The 22,965-nt window shown below is 41.8% G+C and overlaps 1 protein-coding gene across 3 annotated transcripts in view; it reads left to right on the forward strand.

Annotated features, from left to right (window-relative positions):
• The window catches only part of TANC1 (tetratricopeptide repeat, ankyrin repeat and coiled-coil containing 1), a 138,566-nt gene that overhangs the window by 89,433 nt on the left and 26,168 nt on the right, over positions 1-22,965 (forward strand). For 2 of the 3 annotated variants that reach the window (XM_081870454.1, XM_081870453.1), the window contains exons 4-9: positions 1,971-2,075; positions 11,605-11,735; positions 13,169-13,358; positions 16,362-16,622; positions 20,605-20,730; positions 21,854-22,138. In XM_081870454.1, coding sequence (XP_081726580.1) covers positions 1,971-2,075; positions 11,605-11,735; positions 13,169-13,358; positions 16,362-16,622; positions 20,605-20,730; positions 21,854-22,138 — 1,098 coding nt within the window. The remainder of the gene's footprint in view (positions 1-1,970; positions 2,076-11,604; positions 11,736-13,168; positions 13,359-16,361; positions 16,623-20,604; positions 20,731-21,853; positions 22,139-22,965) is intronic. The other variant, XM_081870455.1, reaches the window with a different exon arrangement.

Raw genomic sequence — 22,965 nt, forward strand, 5'->3', positions numbered from 1 at the left:
ACCAATCAGTTACAGAGTTTTACATTTATAGTGCAGTTCAATGAAGAATCTGTAAAAATGGGGGGGGGGGAAGGATCTGACCATGGTCCACCCTCATCCCCATTTAAAATTATTGTTGCCAGCAGTTCCTCTAAAAGGGTAAGCTTGGATTTGTGGAGGCTGCATTTTGTTCCCATTTGTGCTGCCCTTTCCCACTGAATTACCAGTGCCTTCTGTGGCCTTCAGTGAGCCACTATTGTGGTATGTGCATCCTTCCTTTTCAGATTGGCCCAACCATTAGGCAACCACCTAGGGCAGAAAATGTGGAATCTGGCTATTCCCCTCTGTGGGTGCTGTATGGCCTGTCCTGGGTCGCCTAAACTATCCTGCTGTCTCAAGTGCAGTGGAGGTCCAGGTTCAGTTCGTAGTTCAGTTAGGAATGGGGAACAGTTTCCATTTTGTCCTTGCCTTGGGCAGCACGATATCTAAGTCAGGCCCTGTTTCCTTAAGACGACTTTGTAGCTCTCCTTGGGAAAATGCTTATTCCATCACACACATACAGATAGAAATGTGTGTGTGCTGTGTAGCTCTGTTGAACTATATTAGCTATATGGAACCATCAGTATCGTACTGAGATCCAGAGCCTCTTCCTATGGGTTCTTCACACAAGTCTGCTAGCAACTGAGTCCTCTCCTGTGGGGTGGATCTTCTTGGCAGCATGCTTGGAGGGTTTTATGTTTGTGAGGGACTATGACAGAGACCCATGATGTAGTGATGGCAACCCAGTTTGTTGCTTATGTCTATGGTTGTGTGTTTTTTTTAAAAAACCATGGTGCTGTAGAGGAATTTTCAGTGTTAAAATGCCAAAATTGGTGGGTAGTGGTAGGGGTGCCAGGGATTTTGTGTGAGGGGTTGTAGTTGCTGATGCTGTGTTGGATCTTATCTCTGATGGTTTTTGTTCCCTTGTCATCTCTGCTAATGGGAGTGAATAGAACATTAAGAACAGTATTGGCCCTGGTGTCAGCCCAGCAAAGCAGAATAAGGCATGTTGGCTTACTTAAAAGTAATTTCTGTTTCTCTAAAGAACCTTTAGATGGCAGTATTGTTCTCATTGTGGGGGGGGGGTGTTGGAGACTAGAAATTCTGTTGTGCATTTAATGTTTCCTGCAATTGCATTCAGCAAAGCACACGGCTATCAATAATTTAAATAGTCGAATGAAAGTACTAAATTCATTCTCTTACATTTGATGAACTCCTTTGATGAACAGTTACTCCAACCTCAAAAGTGAACGACGCGCTTATAAATTACATAGTATGTTTGATTTTAGCCACCAGTTAGCAAAATCTCTCCCTCTTTTATTTTTATTATTATTGAAAATACTGAAGAGCTACCGTAGCAGCTGAACAGATATTTCTCTCCTTTCTTCCTCCCGCCCTGCCCACCGTCTTACAATCAACGTTGTGCGTCATTCGCCTGGGTAAAAATACTGTACTCAGTAATATAAAGCTGCTGGACTGGAGTATTTAGAGTGTTAATGTTGCAAGCTGTCCGCTTTGTAATCCTTGCCTCCCAGCTTCAAAGATTATTCTAGTAAACAGGGTTATCTTCGAATTGAAGCAGAAAAACAGAGGCTCTGCCTAGAGAGGCCAACTCCAGAGCTGTGCGAGTTTTGACCATGTCAAAGTCACCCTCTTTACATAGGCTGGAGGCTGATTCAAGAGCACCGCAGCAAGGAAACTGCTTTTGTTCCACAGCACAGTTTACATTCCAAAAAGTGAGCCTGACTAAAGCTTGCTGTTGCTGCTTTTTCCCCCTGACAACAGACAGCGAGAGTGGAAGTACGAGAGTTCACTGTCTTTATTATAGCATGTGTTGTGTGTGTATTGTCTCCGTCTGCAACGTGCATTTCTGCTTTTAGAGTTGTTCTGGTCCTCTGTAATTTGTGTTCTGTGTGGGAAAAAGGCAAGTTTGAGATCTTTCCGCATTTCAGGTCCCATCAGGAAGCCCAAGTATGTAGAAAGTCCCCGGATACCAGGAGATGCAGTCGCCGTACCAATGAGGAAAGTGTCGGAGCCGACAGATCCCAACCAGAATGGTAAGCATGTGTGTTCGGAGTGCTTTCCTTTTGACTTAATGACTGGACTTCGACTTGAAAGCGAAGCGGCTACAAAAACAAGTAAGAATTGAGCCCTTTGTGCAGATCTTGGCTTTGCAGATCTTGTGATAGGTTCGTTATGTGCCATGTCTAGCAGTCTAAAATTCGTGAACGATGTATACACAGTCTTCAAGCAAAATTAAGTGTGAGAGTTGCGGGTCACTTTTAACGTGAGAGGCCTGTTTGAATTCCGTTTCTGGACTTGCTTTCAAGTTTTAACAACGGAGTACGTTATGCTGATGCCATGTTGAAGTGCTGTGTCTTGCCACTGCCGTTAAAATGCTTGCTAAATCAGACAGCAATAACAATAGATGACTGTGTTGGCAAAGCTGGTAGCAGCCCGACCCTGGAGTTAATTGGTATTCTTGAAAAGTTCCTAGTTCATTAAATTTGACTACCACATAACAAAGTGCAGTTTCAGAGAATGTCAGGGCAAAATGACAATCAACATGCTGTGTAAGTATTTGTATAATAATGAGGATTTCATATTCACTGTGATGTTTTAGATTTACAGCCTAATTGACACCAACAGAAACAACCTATAACATCAAGTTAAATTGGATATTCCCTTGTTTTTCTTGTGCTTTGAATTTAAGACCTGAATTCTCACCATCTTTTCTTATTGGAGGTGCAGAAAGTTTCTAGGAATATTCCTTCCTGGCACCTTTCCTACATTTTTGTGCATATCTTGATTCGGATATACACAAAAGTGTATGGCGCTATTTCTTCTACAAGCCAGTCTAACCTCTGTAGCTTAAATTCTGTGTATTTCTGCAGTTACATCCCCCCCCCCTCAAATTCCAAAGCAACAAGTTCAAGTATGTTCCATCTCTCGTAGGTTTCAAATTGAAGGAGCTGAACACTTAAAAATATGCATGTTGTATGGATGGTTTCTTCCTCCAACATTTTATTTTCACTCAGTTATTTTCTTCAGACATGTGCATACTGGTCATGCAGGAGTGACAGTCAAATATTGCTACAGTTTTGCTGTTTAATAGGGAAGCCCCCTTTTTGCAGTGGAAAGCTTGCATTTTGTATCTGCTTTATACATCCATCACCTCTCATGACCCACTGATTAGTAACTCTCTCTTCAGCAAAGTGGATCTAGGCTTTCTGAGCTAGAGAGGTTATAAATCCTGAAATACTGATCATTGTTCACTGGTTTGGGTGGCTTAAGTCTCCATCCTCTCACTCCCATATGGCGGCAAATTTCACTGCCATTTTGCTATTAGCCTGCACATACTATATCGCCATAATGATTAAAACAATAACATCAGAGATGGTAAAGAAACTGATTGACTAACGTTTTAAGCCCTTTCTGACTAAAGGAGACTTGCCACTAGTGTCCTAAATATAACCATAAAATAAATGACATCTCTAGGTATGGAGTTCATGTGAATAAATAGTTCTTGTTTGGCTACAAAACTGATTATTCCACAGTAATCAACATTCTCAAAAGGAAAGGAGTAGACTATTTCTAATTTTTAAGGGGGATCCTTACGGAATGGATTCAAGCAAACTGATGAGATGGCAGATGTATCAATAAGTGGTATTTTTGGGCACAGCAGCAACCATTTGTATGGATGCTGTGGCATGTCGCAGACAAGCAGAAAGGCCACAGCTTCATGGCATACATCAAATTTCAAAGGTGATGTAATGTGCACACAAGTTCTTTCCAGGCATTCCTTCCACAGGTTCCTTACCTTCATTTGCAGAAGAGACCTCTCTAAAAGGGACCTTGCTGCAAGCACATAGATTCTCCCAATCGGGGGGAAAGCCCATGTCCGTATTGCAGGCTTCCCTTGAGAGCTGTTCCCCACCCACTGTGGATGATCAGCAGAGTGACAGGCACAAGAGATTCCATGTACAAATGTCAGCAAGGCAGGCAATTGAATGCTACTTTGACAGCATCCTTCGCTGTACTTGAGGGCAGTAGGAGCCAGGTTAGGCGGGATATTTATTGCCTACAGCAGGAGCCTTATGGTAAGTCCAGCCCTGCCTGGTGGGAGCAGGATCTGCAGCCACTATCCTACTTCCTCCTCCTTCTTCTTCCTCCTCCTCCTCCTCCTCGTAATTACACAATTGCGTGAAGAGGCTGGAAGAGGCTACAGTATCCTTTTAATGAGGTAGAGAATGTACTTGAGGCCCTTCTGTCTGCTACCAAAGCCCACATTTTATTTTCCCTTTCCACAGAGGCCAATAAAGGCAAAAAGACTGTCGTGCCTTGTGCATCTGTCAAGAAAAGTGTCACCCTGGTTTCTCGTTGTTGGCAGGCTATGTTCTCTGTGTTTGCTGTATGGTTGCTGATCAGAGTGTGAGGTTCAAATGGATGTCTCTGCAGGCTGAGTGTGGTTGTGTGGGAGTGAATAGAAACATTGGCTTAAAAAGTCGCTTCTGTGGAGCAGCTTTGGCTTCCTTTGGTCTCTAAATGACATGATTGTTTTCTTGCAGGAGCAAGAAGTGAAATGTGTGGATTTCTCTTTTAAACTGCTCAAGTTTTTATCTCTATTTTTAATAATACAACATGGAACAGATACCCTGCACTAAAAGATAACTAGAAAGATGTGGCAGTGATCACAAATAGATGACTAGCAATTGGGGGGGGGGCATTTCTCCCAGTACATCACCCTGATATCACACATTAAGAGTTTCTATGTTTCTGCCACAAGAAAGTAGATTATTCTGAGTTCCAGGTTAGGTAAATATTAATATTTATACTGAAAAACAAATTGATGTTTAGTGGTTTCTTGGTTCATTCATACTGTACCTCTTTCTTAGCTGTATTGGGGGAGGGCATGTGGCTCTTCAAACTATTGGCATTCTCACACATTGTGGCCATCTTGCATTGAATACAGTGATGGGGAGAGTCAAATGTCAAAAAAGCTGGGAGAATTCCTACTTCTATAATGCGAAAGCCTTCCAGAATGGAGTCTCTTGGTGGCCATATCCGCAATCACATGAATAACTGCAGTGTGCTCTACTTGGGGCTACCTTTGAAGGTGACTGAAAAACTACAACTAATCCAGAATGCGGCAGCTAGACTGCTGGCTGGGAGTGGCCGCTGGGACTATAGTAAGACCGGTTCTGAAAGATCTTCACTGGCTCCCAGTATGTTTCCAAGCACAATTCAAAGTGTTGCTACTGCCCTTTAAAGCCCTAAATGGCCTCGGCCCGGTATACCTGAAGGAGCGTCTCCACCTCCATCGTTCAGCCCGGTCTCTAAGGTCCTCCGAGGGGCTTCTGGCGGTTCCCTCACTGCGAGAAGTGAAGTTACAGGGAACCAAGCAGAGAGGGCCTTCTCAGTGGTGGCGCCCGCCATGTGGAACGCCCTCCCATCAGATGTCAAGGAGATAAAGAACTACGCAACTTTTAGAAGACACCTGAAAGCAGTCCTGTATTGGGAAGTTTTTAATGTCTGCCATTTTATTATGTTTTTTATATGTACTGGAAGCCACCCAGAGTGGCTGGGGAAACCCAGCCAGATGGGCAGGGTATTTAATAACAACAACAACAACAACAACAACAACAACAACAACAACAATTTACTTATTACGTTTATATACCACCTTCATCTTCCAAGGTGTTCTCCTCCCCCCCATTTCATCCTCACAACAACCATGTGAGGTAGGTTGGCTAAGAGATAGTCACTGGCCCAAGGTCACCCAGTGAGTTTCATGGCTGAGTGGGGATCCGAACCCTGGTCTCCCAAGTCATAGTCTAACACTCTTAACCATTACGCTGCACTGGCTTTCATAATGCATCACCTTTATTTTCATATGTGTGTGTAGAGAAAGTTGGGACTGCTCACTTGGGCAAGAGTGTATTGTGTGAACTCTTTAACTACTCCAGTAATGTATTCGAAGGTATTAAATCACATTGTTTTCAATTGTTTATATAGAAATCACCAGTATAAATGCTGAATTTGACTCTTAATGTGGTGACAGCATCTGTTTCATGTTTTGAGCTCGGTTTAAGATAATCACTTGTGTGTATTGAACATTTTTTAAACTCAAGAAGTTTACTTTTGTTTTTTAAGTGCTCTTTAGTTGTTTACTACTGTTGGCTTTAAAAGCAATTTCTTGGACCTCTCTGCTTAGTTGGTGGCAGAAATCCCAAAGGGTTAGTGCTCTTGGAAAGTAACAAACAGAACTGTAGTTTCTGTTCTCCCACATCCTATTGGAAGTATCAATTTCTTATCTAGTGAGGATTCCTATATGTGTATTTTGAATATCTGAAATTTCAAATACTTAAAAGGCTTCAGTTCCAACATCCTCTTTACATTAATTTTGTTCAATAGTCTAACATAATAATTCCCAAACGGAAGCTTAGATTTTGGGTGTGGATTGTAGTCTGGTGAAGTAGTTTGCTGTTAGTACTTATAGGGAGAAATGAGAAACATGCATGAACATCAGCTCAGAGTTACAAGGAACTCCTTAGCTGCTCAGCTGCCGTGTCCTTTTTGTCTCTGGAATTAGGCTTATCATAGTATTAAGCAGTGCTTTTTTTCTGGGGGGGACACAGGGCCGGCCAGGGATAGCTCAGTTGGTAGAGCATGAGACTCTCAAATCTCTTTTTTTTAATAATAATTTTTATTGGGTTTTCACATTTTTTAAAGACAAACACAAGTTACAAAACACAAACACACAAGTTACAACAAAAACAAAACAGATATCATCACAACACCTTGTTTTCTTAACCTTATTCTCCGGACTCCCCCCCACCCCCTCTTCATACATCCCTATTCCCATGATTCGTTCAGCAAATTTTAATTTCTTCTTCTTAACCTATAATTGATATTTTTAAATATATCTCTTCGTAATTAGCCCCATTTCTCTTATCCCCAGCTCTTATAAACATTTAAATTTTTCCCTAAGGTCGGCGTAGATTCCCTTCCCCCGATTTCCCGTTTTTAAATATAGACCCTTTTCACCCAACCCAAAATTTATCATCGTTCTTACCCTTCTGCTTCCCCCTCCCCCCTTCCCAGGTTCTGGTCCCTTTTCAAATAAAAATCAACCGTAGTTTTTAGCCCGGATTCCTCACGTCCGAAGCCTTTAAGTCCCTTTCAGTTCCTCTCCGTCGGTTCTGTTGGAAGTCTCTTATATCGGTCATCAAATCTCGAAGAGACTCTCAAATCTCAAGGTCGTGGGTTCGAGCCCCACATTGGCCAGAAGATTCCTGCATTGCTGGGGGTTGGATGTAGAAGACCCTCATTCCAACTCTACAATTTTATTATTCTATGAAGGCAAATCATACATTTAAACATTATAAAGGCTCATGCAGTTGCCCTTGCCTGTCATATACAGTGGTACCTTAGGTTAAGTACTTAATTCGTTCCAGAGGTCTGTACTTAACCTGAAACTGTTCTTAACCTGAAGCACCACTTTAGCTAATGGGGCCTCCTGCTGCTGCCGTGCTGCCGGAGCACAATTTCTGTTCTTATCCTGAAGCAAAGTTCTTAACCTGAAGCACTATTTCTGGGTTAGCGGAGTCTGTAACCTGAAGCGTATGTAACCCGAGGTACCACTGTACATGCTTGTGGTTCCCAAACAAATGCAAATAAGCTTCCACTTGCCCCCTCACAGCCTCCTCCTGAACAAAATCTCTGGAGTATTATAACAGTACCTAGCCCAAACCCAGAATGCTTTACTTTTCATGTTGATTCAGAATCCCCCCCCCCCCCCGATAAGGCTTTCTCCAGGTAAACATCTGTAGTATTGTAGTGTGTGTGTGTGTGTGTGTGTGTGTGTTTGAAGAATAGAATAGGAATACTCCACTCGACTGTTTCATCTGTAGCAGAAATCCTGGAATCCATCTTCCCAATGTTGGGAAACATCCATTTACAGTAACGCTTTTGAATCAAAGCATCTTGATTATAAAATGATTTTTTTGTGGATGATTTGACAGCTGCTCTTACAGCTGAGACTGTAGACAGCACCCTCCCCTTTTTACTAGCATTTTCACCATCACAAAGAAAGGGAAAGTGCCTGTTTGTTCAGTTTATGACTGACAGTTTTATAGAAGTCCAGAGAGATATCTTTCTGCTCCTGGTGGTACTAAACACGTTACCAAATCGAGGGCTGCCAATTCTATGTGTGTGTATAGATATAGATGCCATTTTATTTTTTCAATAGTAATAGACTACTTAATCATAAACGTTTGTAAAACAAATACAAAAACCAACAATGTAAACAATGAGTTATTTCGAATGCAATTTAAAACTGCCGGAAATGACAGAGTGACTTGAAGTAAAATGTGACTAAATCACCAGCCCAGGAATGCTTGGGGAAATAGAAGTTTTTAGCATGACGACACATGTCTGATGTCAGCTGAAAGGAAATTCCACAAGTGGGTGCCACAACACTAAAGTCCCTGCTCTGTGCCACTGCAGGTTGTGCACATTCACATATTTATTTCATAGAATCATAGAATTGTAGAGTTGGATGGGACTCCAATAGTCATCTAGTCCAACTCCCTGAACTGGGATGAGGGAAGGAAACAAGTTTGGATATGGAAATTCTGACAAACTATTTTGTGGTGTCTTCAATTACTCAAGTTGAATAAAATGCCCTAGCTCTTGTGTCTTTATTTACAAACAGGCCAAAGTTATAGCAGTGTAAAAATGAGCTACCAGCTCACCTCATCCTCTGTGTGTAATTATTAATGGATTCACGATCGCCTTTTTAGGTGAACTCAAGCTTTTCTTGTTAGAAATGTCATTACTGCGGAATATCTAGCAGCTATAAATCTGTGAAGGTAGCAGAGCTCTTATTAAAAGTGCATCTGGAAATTAAATTTCAAGTATCATATTCAGATTCTCTCATATATATATATATATATATATATGCAGGTTTTGGTGTCCTCGGGTGTCTTCCCGTGTAAAAGTTGGGGTGTCTAGGCGACGTTTCGACGAGGTCTCACTCGTCATCTTCAGGCTGGTGCTTTCGGCTTCTTGTTACTGGAACAGAGCAGGATCTCAGTGTTTGAGTTCCTATAAATACTGTAGAGGGGGTGTGGTGTATAGCCTCCAATGTTCTGGGCAGAACATTGGAGGCTATACACCACACCCCCTCTACAGTATTTATAGGAACTCAAACACTGAGATCCTGCTCTGTTCCAGTAACAAGAAGCCGAAAGCACCAGCCTGAAGATGACGAGTGAGACCTCGTCGAAACGTCGCCTAGACACCCCAACTTTTACACGGGAAGACACCCGAGGACACCAAAACCTGCATTCCTGTACCCGTGAAAATCTACGAAAGCAAATATATATATATATATATATATATATATATATATATATATATGTATGTATATATATCCTGCTACTGTTCAGATATTCTTGAAGACAAGTGGATGAAAATTTGCTAAGAGTAATGTAGTGCCAGCTACCGCTATTTGTATGAACCAAATAACTTTAATAGAGAAATGATACTTGAATGATAGTTCCCTTGCAAATATCCCCTATCACAGTCACATTAAGGAATGGCAGATTACTTTCTTTTAAGGATTAGATGCCGTGAAAACAAATCTCTGAACGGAAGACTTCATTGGAAGAGTAATACAGAGTTGTTTTCATCATTTGAAGGATATTGGAAAAAACACTTAAATCTTTTCTATCAAAGACCCCGGCTGTTTGTTAGTTCAGCTCAAGATTAAGCAGATGTCTTGTCTGCTACAAGCTAGTGAAATTGTGTTTTGGTAATTCCTTCTGAGCCAGTTGTTCAAATGTATTTGCAGTTCAACTTGTCCTGTTAAAGGGCACCTCCGTTCTTTGCTACAGGTTCTTAAAAACTGACGTTCCTACTTTTTTTTCCTTGAGGTTCCCTCACCCACAAATAAGTGAAAGGGAAAAGGCACTACTGAAAGAACAATATTATTTATTTATATTGGCTACCCTATAACAAAAAATTCTCAGGTCAACTTTACAATTTAAAATACTTACTGAATTTTCAATAACTATAAGAGTAACAACAAAAGTAGTATATGACGCAACATAAAAGCAGAAAAGTTGGGAGATAATTGGGATGGTTGCACAGGCAGTCATAAGCAACAGTAAAATTAATACTGTACCACATTTGTATAGGAACTGATACATTTCCCTGACATTTCCCTGAGATTGTACTATTTCATACCTTTCTGAAAATACCTTGGACATAAATCATCCAGAGAAAAGCATATTGAGGGACAAACTAGATGCAATATGGGAGATTTGTGAATGGATCCCAGGTGTTTCATTTTTAAACATATTAATAATAGCCCTGTAGAAAATGGGACTGGAGGAGGAGGTATTTCTACCTGTTCTTCCCATGCTATTTATTCTATCTAAATTATCCTGCTATTTGCATGTGGAATGTTTTTGGTTTTTTGCAGGTATTATTTAGTCATATTCATCCCCCATTCCACTGGTTCCCAATTAGCCAGACCCCCTGTTTTTCAAATCCAAGCCATGGACCCCCTACTTTTGAAAACGTTGATATCTCTGTAGTAGGTTTTATTATGTGAATGGTGCCACTATACCCTCCAACATGTCCCAGCTCAAAACCAGGACGAGTGTCTTCCAGGAGAGTCAGCTGACCCACACAAGAGTATGGTGCCCAAAACCACACATTTTTGGGTGCCACAATCTTGTGTGTTTGGGGACTCTGTGCTCTTGTGTGATGTTTGCAGAGTGAGTTAGACTGTTGGCAGAGTGTGTGCCAAAGGCCCCCTTGGTGGGTTCCACATACCCCCTGGGCTCCACAGACCACCAATTGAGAACCTATTCAAATAGTATGTGTTACCTATATGCCCTATTCAAATAGAATGTGTTACCTGCATGCTTTAGTTCTAGATTTCAAAGTGAACATAAGTTTCTCAAGCACCATTTCCCATATCTTCAAAGCAGCCCTGCTCTAATTTTTAAATTTAAAAGAAAATAACCGGAGAACCAGATCGCATTTCACATGCCACATCTCATTTGACCCTTTGATTTCAATGTGAAAGTTAAATGTGTGCTGATCCGTCTCCCTTTCAATCAGTGGGACCTAAAGGGGCCCCACGGTGGCAGGATTGTGTCGTAGGTTTTAAAACTTTAGTATTATATCCCCTGATAATCCATTTCATTGTTTCTCTCTCTGTTGAAATGTATATTCTTATTGGCCCAAGAATGAATTCAGACTTGAATGAGCCTTGTTTTTCTAGAATCATAGAGTTGGAAGGGACCCTGAGGTTCCTCTAGTCCTCCCTCTGCAATGCAGGAATCTCAGCTAAAGCATCCATGACAGATGGCCATCCAACCTCTGCTTAAAAACCTCCGAGGAAGGAGAGTCCACAACCTCCCAAGGGAGACGGTTCCACTGCCAAACAGCTCTTACTGTCAGAAAGTTCTTCCTGGTGTTTAGTCAGAATCTCTTTTCTTGTAACTTGTTGCTACTCTTGCAAAGCAAGTCACTGTACTCCTTCATAGAGTGTTTTCTTTTATTGCATAGAAACAAAGTCAGAGAAGGAATCAAGCTGTTCACCAGCGGCTCAGGAACTGATGACAAGACTGGGATTTTTACTGGGAGAAGGGATTCCAACGTCTGCCCATATCTCTGTGGAAGAAAAGCGCGAAGCTATGGTATGCTAGTGGAAACAAGTTGTAAACAGTAATCTGTTAAAACTAGAGATGCCAACAAATACTGTGCTTTCAATATATTTAATAGCAAACATGCTAACAGATAACAAAAACCACTTACATAAATGTGTACACAGTGCACATTTGTAGGAAGCACTGAAAGAAAAAGAGCTTTGGCTTAATCTTCACTGTTCCAAGGAAATTCTATACATTGGATGGGGTTGTGAAAAAATCATGGAATGGTTATTTTTCACCCGCTACTTCAGGCAGTTGCAACCTGGAAGGATTATTTAAAAACAACTTTTGGATTTTCTCCTAAGGTAGGGGAACCTTGTCCTTCCAGATGTTGTTGAACTACAACTCCCAGCAGGGCCAGTAATCAAAGCTAATGCGTGTTGTAGTCCAATAACATATGGAACGCCACATGTTTCCCACTCCTGTCTTAGGCAATAAAGATCACCACAGTGAACTGAAGATGTGGCTTTTTGCTTGATCAATATACAGGGAAGAGCTGAAAATTTCCCTCTTGTGAAAATTCACAGCAGATCATTTTTCTACTTTTGGCCTTGGGAATCAGATTTGAATTTTGTTACAACATTTTCTCTTGTTCTGTTGTCTACTGTAGCAGCCATGGCTCACTCGCTTGTACCCATCTGTTTTTGCGCATGTGTATTTTTAACTGAATGCCTTTTGTCCCATAGGCACTTCTGGCTTGCGCATTCCTTACTGCTTGGTTTATGAGGCATAAGAACGTGGGAAATAATCTGTATGACTCTCGTGAGATGTTGAGAGGAGACAGTGCATTCCGTTGTAGTACAGGAGGGCACCTATTCTAGGAGAATTCTAGCCACCTGTGACAAAAGATTTTAAACCAAATTTTGTCCGACCCTTTCCTTTTCGAATCTGCAGAGAAGTCCTGGGTTTGTGTTGTAGCCTCTCAACAAAAAGTGTTCCAGGCATAAGACTGTGAACTTTACAGGTCCAAGTTAAAATACTAAGGGCCCATAATCTGCTATTGTCCTATTGCTGCTGCCAGTGTGGTGTAGTGGTTAAGAGCGGTAGTCATGTAATCTGGGGAACCGGGTTCGCGTCTCCGCTCCTCTACATGCAGCTGCTGGGTGACCTTGGGCCAGTCACACTTCTCTGAAGTCTCTCAGCCCCACTCACCTCACAGAGTGTTTGTTGTGGGGGAGGAAGGGAAAGGAGAATGTTAGCCGCTTTGAGACTCCTTAAAGGGAGTGAAAGGCGGGATATCAAATCCAAACTCTTCTTCTTCTTCTTCTTCTTGAAAGGGGCTTAATGAATCCTCTTATGATGCAGCCTTGGAAAGTTGTCTTAACGTTAGACTTGTTTGATTTCCTGCTTAGTATTGATTCCGCCATGGACCGATAGCGCTGTGCTCTGTGTATTCATCCTTCCTTTCCTTCGTTTTCTAGTGCACCATAGCTAGCCAAGGAGTCAGTCCCTGCTCTACCCTGACGAGCAGCACCACGTCGCCAAGCACCGACAGCCCCTGCTCAACTCTGAATAGCTGTGCTGGCAAAACAGCGGCCAACAAAAGTAGTCCCTGTGGGACCATTAGCAGCCCAAGCTCCACGTTGGAAAGCAAGGATAGTGGAATTATAGGTAAGCAGTTTAACTCATAGCAATGCACTGACTTACTACTGTCTCTGTTGCATCTTGCTTCTCTGCATCAGCCGATACAGCCACTAGGCGTACAGGGAGTTTGCTCCAAAACTCTCTTGTGTTAATTTCTGTTAGTACTTGGCTTCAATTCCAAAGTCTCCATGCTCCAGAAATTTTTTAAGTGCTCTTTCGCTTGAAATAATTTTGCCATTCTCAGTAGTTCTTTTGTGTCTTTCCTGTTGGCATTTAGTCATGGACTGGGAGAGGGCTGGAACCCCGAGTTTCTTCAGTGCACTGCAGTGTATATTTGCTGGGGAAGTTCTGCTGGGGAAGAGAATAGCAGTGCTAATGGGATGCAGTGATTAAGAGCAGGAGCAATTGATCATAAAGCCTCCGGTCCACATTTCACTACAGTCATGAATTTGTTGGGTTGCTTTAGGCAGTACATTTATCTCTCATCCTTGAGTACAATACTGATTGACCATACAGGGTTGTTCTAAAGACTTACTGAAATAATGCATGTGAAGCATATAGAGAACTTTGTTAAGGACCAGGAAGTGTTTTTATTGTGCTACCATTGGTGGGGAGTGTTCCGCCCCTTGTAAACAAAGATCCCTGCCTGGAAAGTTTTCAGTTTTTTGTATTGTTGCAAACAGGTTCATGACACAGTGTTCCAGTGTGGGGAGAAAAGGCAAACTTGGTGTGGGGGGTATGAGTGAGAGAAAGAGCCACCGAAGCCATTTGAGCTTCAATCAACAGTAACGGATCCATGCTGTACTCCAGTTGGCAACACAGATACAGAGAAAACCACAAATCAAACACTGAGAGGCCCAAGTGGGAAAAAAGGCCTTCACCTGTTACTGGAAGGACCAGAGAGATGGTTCCAAACAACTTTCTCCAAGTAGGCTGAGGTGCCTGCTAAAAAGGCCTGCTTCTTAATAGCATCCCCAATGCACTTCACTTGGTGGGGCATTTGGAACAGGGTCTCTGAAAAAGATATTGAGGATCAGGTGAGGTATATGCATGAAAGGGCAATATTTCAAATAACCTGGTTCCAAGCCATTAAGAGCTTTGAAGTTTAAGATCCACATTTTAAATTGGGCCTGGAAATGGATCCACTGCAGTTAGGGTGAAGGAGGTATGCTAGTGATGGCAAACATCGGAAATATTCATGAAAGGCTGATAAGTTTTATCATAATTGCAGTTTAATGATGGTGTTATGTGGAGGTTTGAATGATTAATTCATAACTGAGAATGAAAACTAGAACAGGAGAAATCAAGCCCCAAAGAGCTGGGTAAAATGAAGACTTGAGGACACATGGAAGAAAACCGCTGGGAAACCCATTAGCTAGGATGATAACGGATCTGGAAATTGTGCGCCTTCTGTTCTCAAGGCTGTTGTGAAAATGTATAGAATTTTCTGTTGTGCAACATGCTCGTCTTAAAATAAAACACTCCCTCCCACGCATTCCCCTGCAAATCCTGAAAGACAGCACTTAATTTGAAAGCTACCTTGTACACATGCATTGCAAATTTGTCTTCATCTAAAGGGGGGTGGGAATGGAATGGATATTAAAATGAACTGGAATCTTACTAAGTATCCTTAGTCCCCCAAGTTATTTATAGATCTAATCATTCTACATTGATTTGGAAGGATTTAAGTGTGGAGGGCGTACGTACTGCATTTCCTAAAGCATCCCTTAACGTACGTACGTGTGTGTGTGTGTGTGTGTGTGTGTGTGTGTGTGTACTCAATGTGTGCATGCAAATATATGAAGAGTATTAAATGCTCATTCAGTATACAGTTTGGCAAGTATTATCCTTTGTGTAACAGTTTTTGGCAGACTTTGCCAAACCGTGAAAATAGCTTGTTCTTCCATGCTACTTAAGTAGGCTTCCATTGTAATTTCCATCCCTGCTACGTTACTCTGGGACAGTAGGTTTTTTCAGTGGAGAGCTGCCCTTCCCCTCCCTCTCCTTCACCCGCACTTTCTGCTGGGTCAGGCTTTTATTCTTTTCTTTCTTTCTTTTTTTAAAAAAGTTTTTATTGCCTTAGTTGAAATTGTCTCTGCCTCCGTTGACATAATGGGGGTGAGGGCAGATTTTCATCATTTGCGGTGAGCTAAGTAAGAGAGAAGTCTGGGCTAGTGGCCAAAATGAGGACGGGGGAGGCAGACTGGTGACATCCTGTCTTTTCGCTATTAGAAACTGGAGTGGAAATCTTTCCTGGCCCTCCCACTCCCCTCAATGAGTAAATCAGAAGGGACTCTTAGTTCACGATGCATCAAAAGTCCCAAGTTTGCCCCCTGCCTTTAATCAACGTTAATCATTTGGCCATACAGAAGCACACTACAAGGCTTTCATCAAAATCCTTACGATGTTTTACGTTATTTAAGTTGTCAGTATTCTTAAGGCAAGGAGGTCATGCTCTGAGAGACATACAGTGGTGCCCCGCAAGACGAATGCCCCGCAAGACGGAAAACCCGCTAGACGAAAGGGTTTTCCGTTTTGGAGGCGCTTCGCAAAACAAATTTCCCTATGGGCTTGCTTCGCAAGACGAAAATGTCTTGCGAGTTCCTGCAGGGTTTTTTCCCTTTCCCCCCCCCCTTTTCCTAAGCCCTAAGCCGCTTATCAGCTGATCTGCTAAAAGCCGCTAAACAGCTAATAGTGCTAATCCGCTAAGCTGTCAATGGGCTTGCTTCGCAAGATGAAAAAACCGCTATACGAAGAGCCTCACGGAACGGATTAATTTCGTCTTGCGAGGCACCACTGTACCTAGTTGCAACTAAGAACATGAACAGTAGTAGCTGTACTATGATGCCCAATGAATGTTTTTGTCTCCTCGCTAAAACCAGCCCAGGAAACACTAATTTAGTGTGCCTTGTAGGAGGAGCTCATCACCTTATTGAACGAAGTTTCAGTCTAAGAACACTGCAAACCAGTTTATTATTCTAGCATTCTTCCCATTAGAATTCATTGGTTTCCTTTTTATTTGTTTTTAAGCGACAGTAACAAGTTCATCTGAAAACGACGACCGTAGTGGATCCAGTTTAGAGTGGAGCAAAGACGGAAGCCTCAGAGCTGGTGCACATCAAGGAATTATTCATGAACGGAGAACAGATAATTGCTCACCAGTTGCAGAAGAGGAGACAGTGGGGTCTTCAGAAAGTCTGCCAAAAGTGGAAGCATCTTCTGGAGATGGCCCTGTGACTTACACTCAAAGCTCTGGCTCATTAGTAATGCCTCGGCCCAATTCTGTTGCAGGTAAGGAGCAACCAAAGGGAGCAAGCGTTGTGTGTGCTCCAGCCCTTTTTTTAAATACATATTTTTTCCTTTAGCACTGTTCTTGCATGGACCAGTTCCCATCAAATTGTGTCTGATCGCCACATAATGGAAATGCTAGAGAGCCAGCACTGGTTAAGGGGAGTGCATGAAATTTAACAGAAGTAATTTTTAGAAGCAGTTGAAGCACAAAGGTCTGCAAAGCGATAGGAATGTTGCTGTGCAGAGACAGTGTAGTGTTCTTTGTGCTCATTGCTTTTTTATGTAAAGAGCTATATAAGTCCATCGACTTGAAGGATTATAGCAGGAAGCACTCAGCCTCTATATTAAGCTTTTAAATGCATATACAATGATGCAGACATGGGGCAGTGTCCAACTAAATACTTGAGCCAGTACAATGGGATTTCACTCCTTGTCTCCCACACACATCTGACACCATCTCCAAATCTGTTCCAGGGGGTTGGGTGCATGGGCGGGGCGGGGGGGGGAGACGGGGAGAACATTCCATTGTGCATGGAGAAATCCTTGTGCTGATGGAACTTTCACCATAGCACTACATTGAACATAACCCATGGGGATTGGGTAGGGGAAGTTGTGTTGCTACTGCTTTGATGAACACAATCCATTCGGAGCCCCATGATATTTGCACAGCCATATTCCATAGACACTCATTCTTATGTGGCAGGAAAAAATCTGGAAAAGCTCTCTATGGATCTTAGACCATTATTAATAACCCAAACGAATTATCTGCTGTATGGAAGGTGCTGATTTTTACAGTTATTCTTCGTAGTCCCTGTGCAGTCCTGCACTTGGGTCTCTGCATAAAGCATCTGTATAACTTTCTAGAATTCTTTAGTCAGAGACCAAGTTCTGCTGGCTATCCTATTGAGTAGAGAGATTTGTCCCTGCCTGCAAACATCTTGAGAGAAAAGACAACTACCTGTCTACTTAGCTTTCTTCTTCTGAGTGACTTCTGTTTTTCTTCAGTATATTTAGGGAGTTTTCTCTCCATTTCTATTTTTGGATGGGAGGAATTCCTTGTGGAGGTTCAACTGGTTGTTATTTAAACTGAACAACCCCCTTTTTCCAATGCAAATAAGATCTGGGTGGATATTGAGACGGGTGAAACTTAGTCCTGTGATCATGGCATTCTCCTTCAATGGCACCTCAGTGATCAAGGGAATTGCTATGTTCATGTGCAATTGCCTACAGGTGTACTATATGTGTACACTTATATGAAATATTAGTATATAAAGCCCTAACCACTTGGGATCAGTTTACCTGTGAGATTGCCTTACCCAATATGTGCTCACTGAAGCACTTCAAGCTGCGGAACTGGTACTGTTACAGATGCAACATAATACTCGTTCCACATTTGTAAGATATCAATCTTTTAGTGTAGCAGCAGCTACACTTTGGAACTCCCTTCCTGTTGACATCAGACAGGTGCTTTCTGTACTGTTTTTGGTGCCTGTTAAAAACATTTTTCTTTAGATAAGCCGATCCAGATACGTAAACTTTTAACGTGTATTTTAATCAGTGACCAGCTTATCACTAATTTTAATTGTTATTTTAATTTTTTTTAACATTCATTTTATTCTTTTTGTAAACTGTTTTGAGGTTTGTCTAGTTTTTGTTACAATCAAGCAGTATATAAATCTTCAGAACATTGATCAAAATGACTGATTTGACTCAAAAGGGCAAATATCCTAATAAAAAGAATAATGTGTGTGGGGGGTTTTGGGGGGGGGGCATCTTCTCTAGATTTAGAAGATCACTTGGTTCACTTAAATATTTGCTAATGGCTGGGTGCTGGAATTTGCCCTTGCCATAAGAACCCAGACTTTGTGTTAAGGTAGTCATACTAGAATGCAGAGAGCCCTGTGTCCATACAATTGTGGAAGGTCTCTTCAGCTCATGAACTTTTGCTTCTGGTTTTATATCAGACACATTTTTAAGAAATAAAATTTAGATGCATTAGCATGTTGTTTTCTTCTAGAAGATGATGAACTTCCCTTTTAAATTTCATCAAGGGAGTGAAGCCATATTAACGTACTAACAAAGTAAACAAAATCCATTGGGTGTCAGTTTTGTGGAAATCTGCCAGGTATGTGGAATGGTAGGGTGCATGGAAAATAATAATAATAATAATAATTTATTATTTATACCCCGCCCATCTGGCTGAGTTTCCCCAGCCACTCTGGGCGGCTCCCAATCAGTATTAAAAACAATACAGCATTACATATTAAAAACATCCCTGAACAGGGCTGCCTTAAGATGTCTTCTGAACGTCAGATAATTCTTTATCTCTTTGACATCTGATGGGAGGGCGTTCCACAGGGCGGGCGCCACTACCGAGAAGGCCCTCTGTCTGGTTCCCTGTAACCTCACTTCTCGCAATGAGGGAACCGCCAGAAGGCCCTCGGCGCTGGATCTCAGTGTCCGGGCTGAACGATGGGGGTGGAGACGCTCCTTCAGGTAAACAGGAAAAGGCCTAAATGGGAGAAAACCCCCATTTCAGTACACGTGTTCTCAAAACAAGCTAAAGTAATGTAGACAGTTCTGCAGCCCTTTCCAGGTATTGTAAAAGTATGGTATTTTTACACACACACACACACACACACGAATTTCAGCCCCTATTCCTTGCATTTTGGTGGGTTATGTTGGGGAGATTTTCCTGGTTGGTTATGATAAATATATCAATTGGTTTCTTCCATGTGTCCATTGCATAAGCTCACAGGGCTGAAGAGACAAGCCACTTTTTAGTTTAAAATGCAGATCATGCCTCTAAAAACATCAGCAAAACTCCTGGCTATAGTACGGTTCTCTTCTACACATCAGTTTTGTATTAGGACTACTGTTTCTAACTTCAGCTCTCTTTCTGTGTCGCTTGTTAATGCATTCTGGAGATGACCGATTTATTTTTCAGTACATTTCACAGCCTCTTAAATGCTTTTATGGCTAGTCATGTATATATCTTTGCAAAAAGGGAGGCTGAGAATCCTGCCATTAATGGGTGATTGTTGATGTTCTGGATGCTGTGAAATACTGCACAAAGTGCCTGCTTGTCTCCTTCCAAGATTTGGACAGTGTCTGCTTGCAAGATTTGGGTTGCCAATAACTCTGAATGAAATCATTGGGGCAGAAGATTCATGCTAGCTACCTTGCTGTGTTTTGACATGGAAATATTGAAGCTTTAATAAATAAATTGGCTGCCAAACTGGTCATAAAAATTCATCGTGACCCTTGTCCTCTCTTATCTACTACCCAACAGTAAATCAGCAGTTTTAAATCCTTCTGAATGTTGCCCATATATAATATATATATACATCACAAAGGAGCACAATTAATTGGAGGACTGGAACCTTGAGACAGGCAGTTTATGGTGAAGGGAGGATATTTCAAAAAAATTGTCTTTCTTTTGAAATACAAAATCACACACACTTTAGGGTTGTTTCTATGCACTGAGTTATTTTCCACTGCATAATGTTTTCGTTCTTAGAAGAATTTCTAAGAAACACTGAAAAGTGTCCTGAAAAGTTGATCCTTTCAATGTTTAACAGGGGGGGGGGGATATTCACATGAAGCATAATCAATCATTAGCATTTTATGGCCATAGTGTGTAGTGATTAACACATCCAAAGGAGAGGGTAAAGTAAATTAATTTTTAACTAACTTGAAGCTTATGGCAGCTCAATGCTGTGTTTTTTAAAGTGATGGGGCTGCAGTAAGATCTAGTGTGGCATTGCAAAGGAAAAACTCTACTATGTTTGTACCGCATTCTGTCTCCAATGAGTTCAGCAGAGCATTTTAAGTTCACCACAGTTTGCTTTGTAGAGGTACACCTTCTGCTGTGCACCTCTGCATTGTTCCATGTTACTCAGCTGTGACTGGCTACTGTTTTGAGACATAATATTGAACCTCCTGCAGCCCATCCATCTTACAAGGTTCTTTGTTGTTACAGCAACAAGCTCCACCAAGCTAGAAGACCTGAGCTATTTGGATGGTCAGAGGAATACACCATTGAGGACCTCAATTCGCTTACCGTGGCACAATACTGCTGGAGGGAGAGTTCAGCAAGAAATAAAAGGTATCGGTAAAGCACGAGACTCATGGACTCGAGCCCCACATTGAGCAAAAGCTTGGTCTAGATAAGCCTTGTGGTTCCCTTCCAACTCTACGATTCTATGAAATAAATAACTAATGTTGTGTTGACCTGATCTGGAGATGGCATTATTCCCTAGTGGAAGATGCAAGTGTTTTGTTTTGGTGCTTCCTTAGTGGAAATTAGAGGCTTGTCTGCCTTTATAGAACACTTCGAAGAGTTCCTTAATTAGCAAATATACTTGACCAGCAGCAGCTCTCCAGAGATGTGGAGCCCATTGGTTCATCTAGCTCATTGTTTTCAACACAGATTGCCAGTGGCTTCCCAAGGTTGCAGATAAGGGACATACTCAATCCACTACTTGGAGATGTGGATTGAATCTGGGGCCTTCTGCATGCAGAACAGATGCCCTACTGGTCAGATACAGCCTCTCTCCCAGGGCTCACAGAACCATTATGTCTGTTCAGCCTTGATCAAAGTGTCTCCAGAGTATGGTGTGATGGCTTTGGGGACAGTGGCAGCCCCAGGACATTTAGGGTGGGGAAGGAGGCAGCTGTTCCCCTTCACATTACCCAGCAAGTCCTACAGATTTGGAAGCAGAGAATAAATAATTCCACTCAGAGCATTTAACGTTCTGCTCAAGTGGGACATGGTATAAGGTAGGGTGCATTGCAATTGCCTTAACTTTCTTGCTTGCCTTTTGGTTTTTTAGAAGCAACATTTCCCCAGGACTTTACTTGGGAAGCTGGCTGTGTCTTATAGGATGCCTTCACAGGCTTACCTTTATTATCTCAGATTTTGAGGCTCTAAAAATATGTACTTATGCAGATTTTTCTTTTTAGTAGCCCACACTCTTGCTGTGTATGAATCTTGAATGGAAGCCATTTAAAGTTTAGAAGCTGACTTTTTGAAATCAGCTGTGCGCTTCTGCTCTGATGTACTTATGATTCAAGGCTTTGTTTACGGTAAATTGATTCGAGGCTTTGTTTACAATAAATTGTTCGAAAACAGATTAGTTGCATTTTCTAAAGTTTGAGTGCTTTTGCCTTAAATTGATCTTTCGTTGCTTAAAATATTGTCTTCTAACAAGTTTTTTCCTTTCTCTCAGCACGTTTTGTCCCCTATAAGCCTCAAGACATTCTGCTTAAGCCACTATTGTTTGAAGTGCCAAGCATAACAACGGACTCTGTGTTTGTCGGAAGAGACTGGCTGTTTCAGGCTATAGAGGAAAAGTTGAAGAATAATAAAGAGCAGGCAGAAACCAGGGGAGCTGTTGTTGTTGGAAATGTGGGATTTGGGAAGACTGCTATTATTTCAAAGCTTGTGGCACTTAGCTGTCATGGAAGTCGCATGAGGCAGATTGCTTCCACCAGCTCTAATTCTTCTCCCAAAAGTAGGTTTAAAAACAATTTTTGTAGATTATTTTTGCTAATTCAGAAAAGTGTAAACACCACTGTATTTGCATGCATATATGCTGCACGAACTGCCATCTTTGTGGGACAAATAAGTTGCATTAGCTAGTCTTAACATTGGTAGCACCTCTTCCCCACTCCCAAGTTGCTCTCTTGGTAGACTGTGGAAATGAGCTGCTTGGTAGCTTCCTACAAGGGCCTATTGGAAGTGTAAAGCACAGGTCCTCCTCAGTGGTAGTGCTGCCAATGTTATGGAACGAATAGCCTTCAGAAGATCCATCAGGCTCCTTTAGTTTTCGCGCTAAGGCATCTATCAAAGTGCGTTAGATGTAGGGTTGAGAAGAGCACCATTTAACCCTCTATCTTGGGAAGGCTATTCTCTGCCCCCACCGTTGTTGTTGAATTTTGCTGTCTTACATTGTTCTGTTTGCTGATTTGCATTTTATTTTACTCTGTTGTGCATATGGTTCCAATATGTTCACCACTTTGGGACAAAGCAGTCTATAAGTAAACTCTACTAAATAATTGCAGCGAGCTTCATGTTTCAACAGATACTTGGTGCGTGATTAAAAATCAGCTGCATTTAAAGTTTGGGTTTTTTTTATTTGCTGCTGTGGCTTAATACAGGGGTAGCCAATATGGTATCCTCCATATGCTGCTGTAGTAAAACTCCCATACCCTCTGACCATTGGTCATGGTGGTGAGCGTAGACCTGGAGGACAATGTTGGCTACCCCTGCTGAATTCTCCATGTTTATATTGACTTCAGTGCTGGCAGTAAGTATGTCTTTAACTTACACAGCTTCTGT

Source organism: Podarcis erhardii (genome assembly GCF_964252035.2).
Source record: "Podarcis erhardii genome assembly, chromosome: 1".
In the NCBI taxonomy this organism is placed as follows: Eukaryota; Metazoa; Chordata; class Lepidosauria; order Squamata; family Lacertidae; genus Podarcis; species Podarcis erhardii.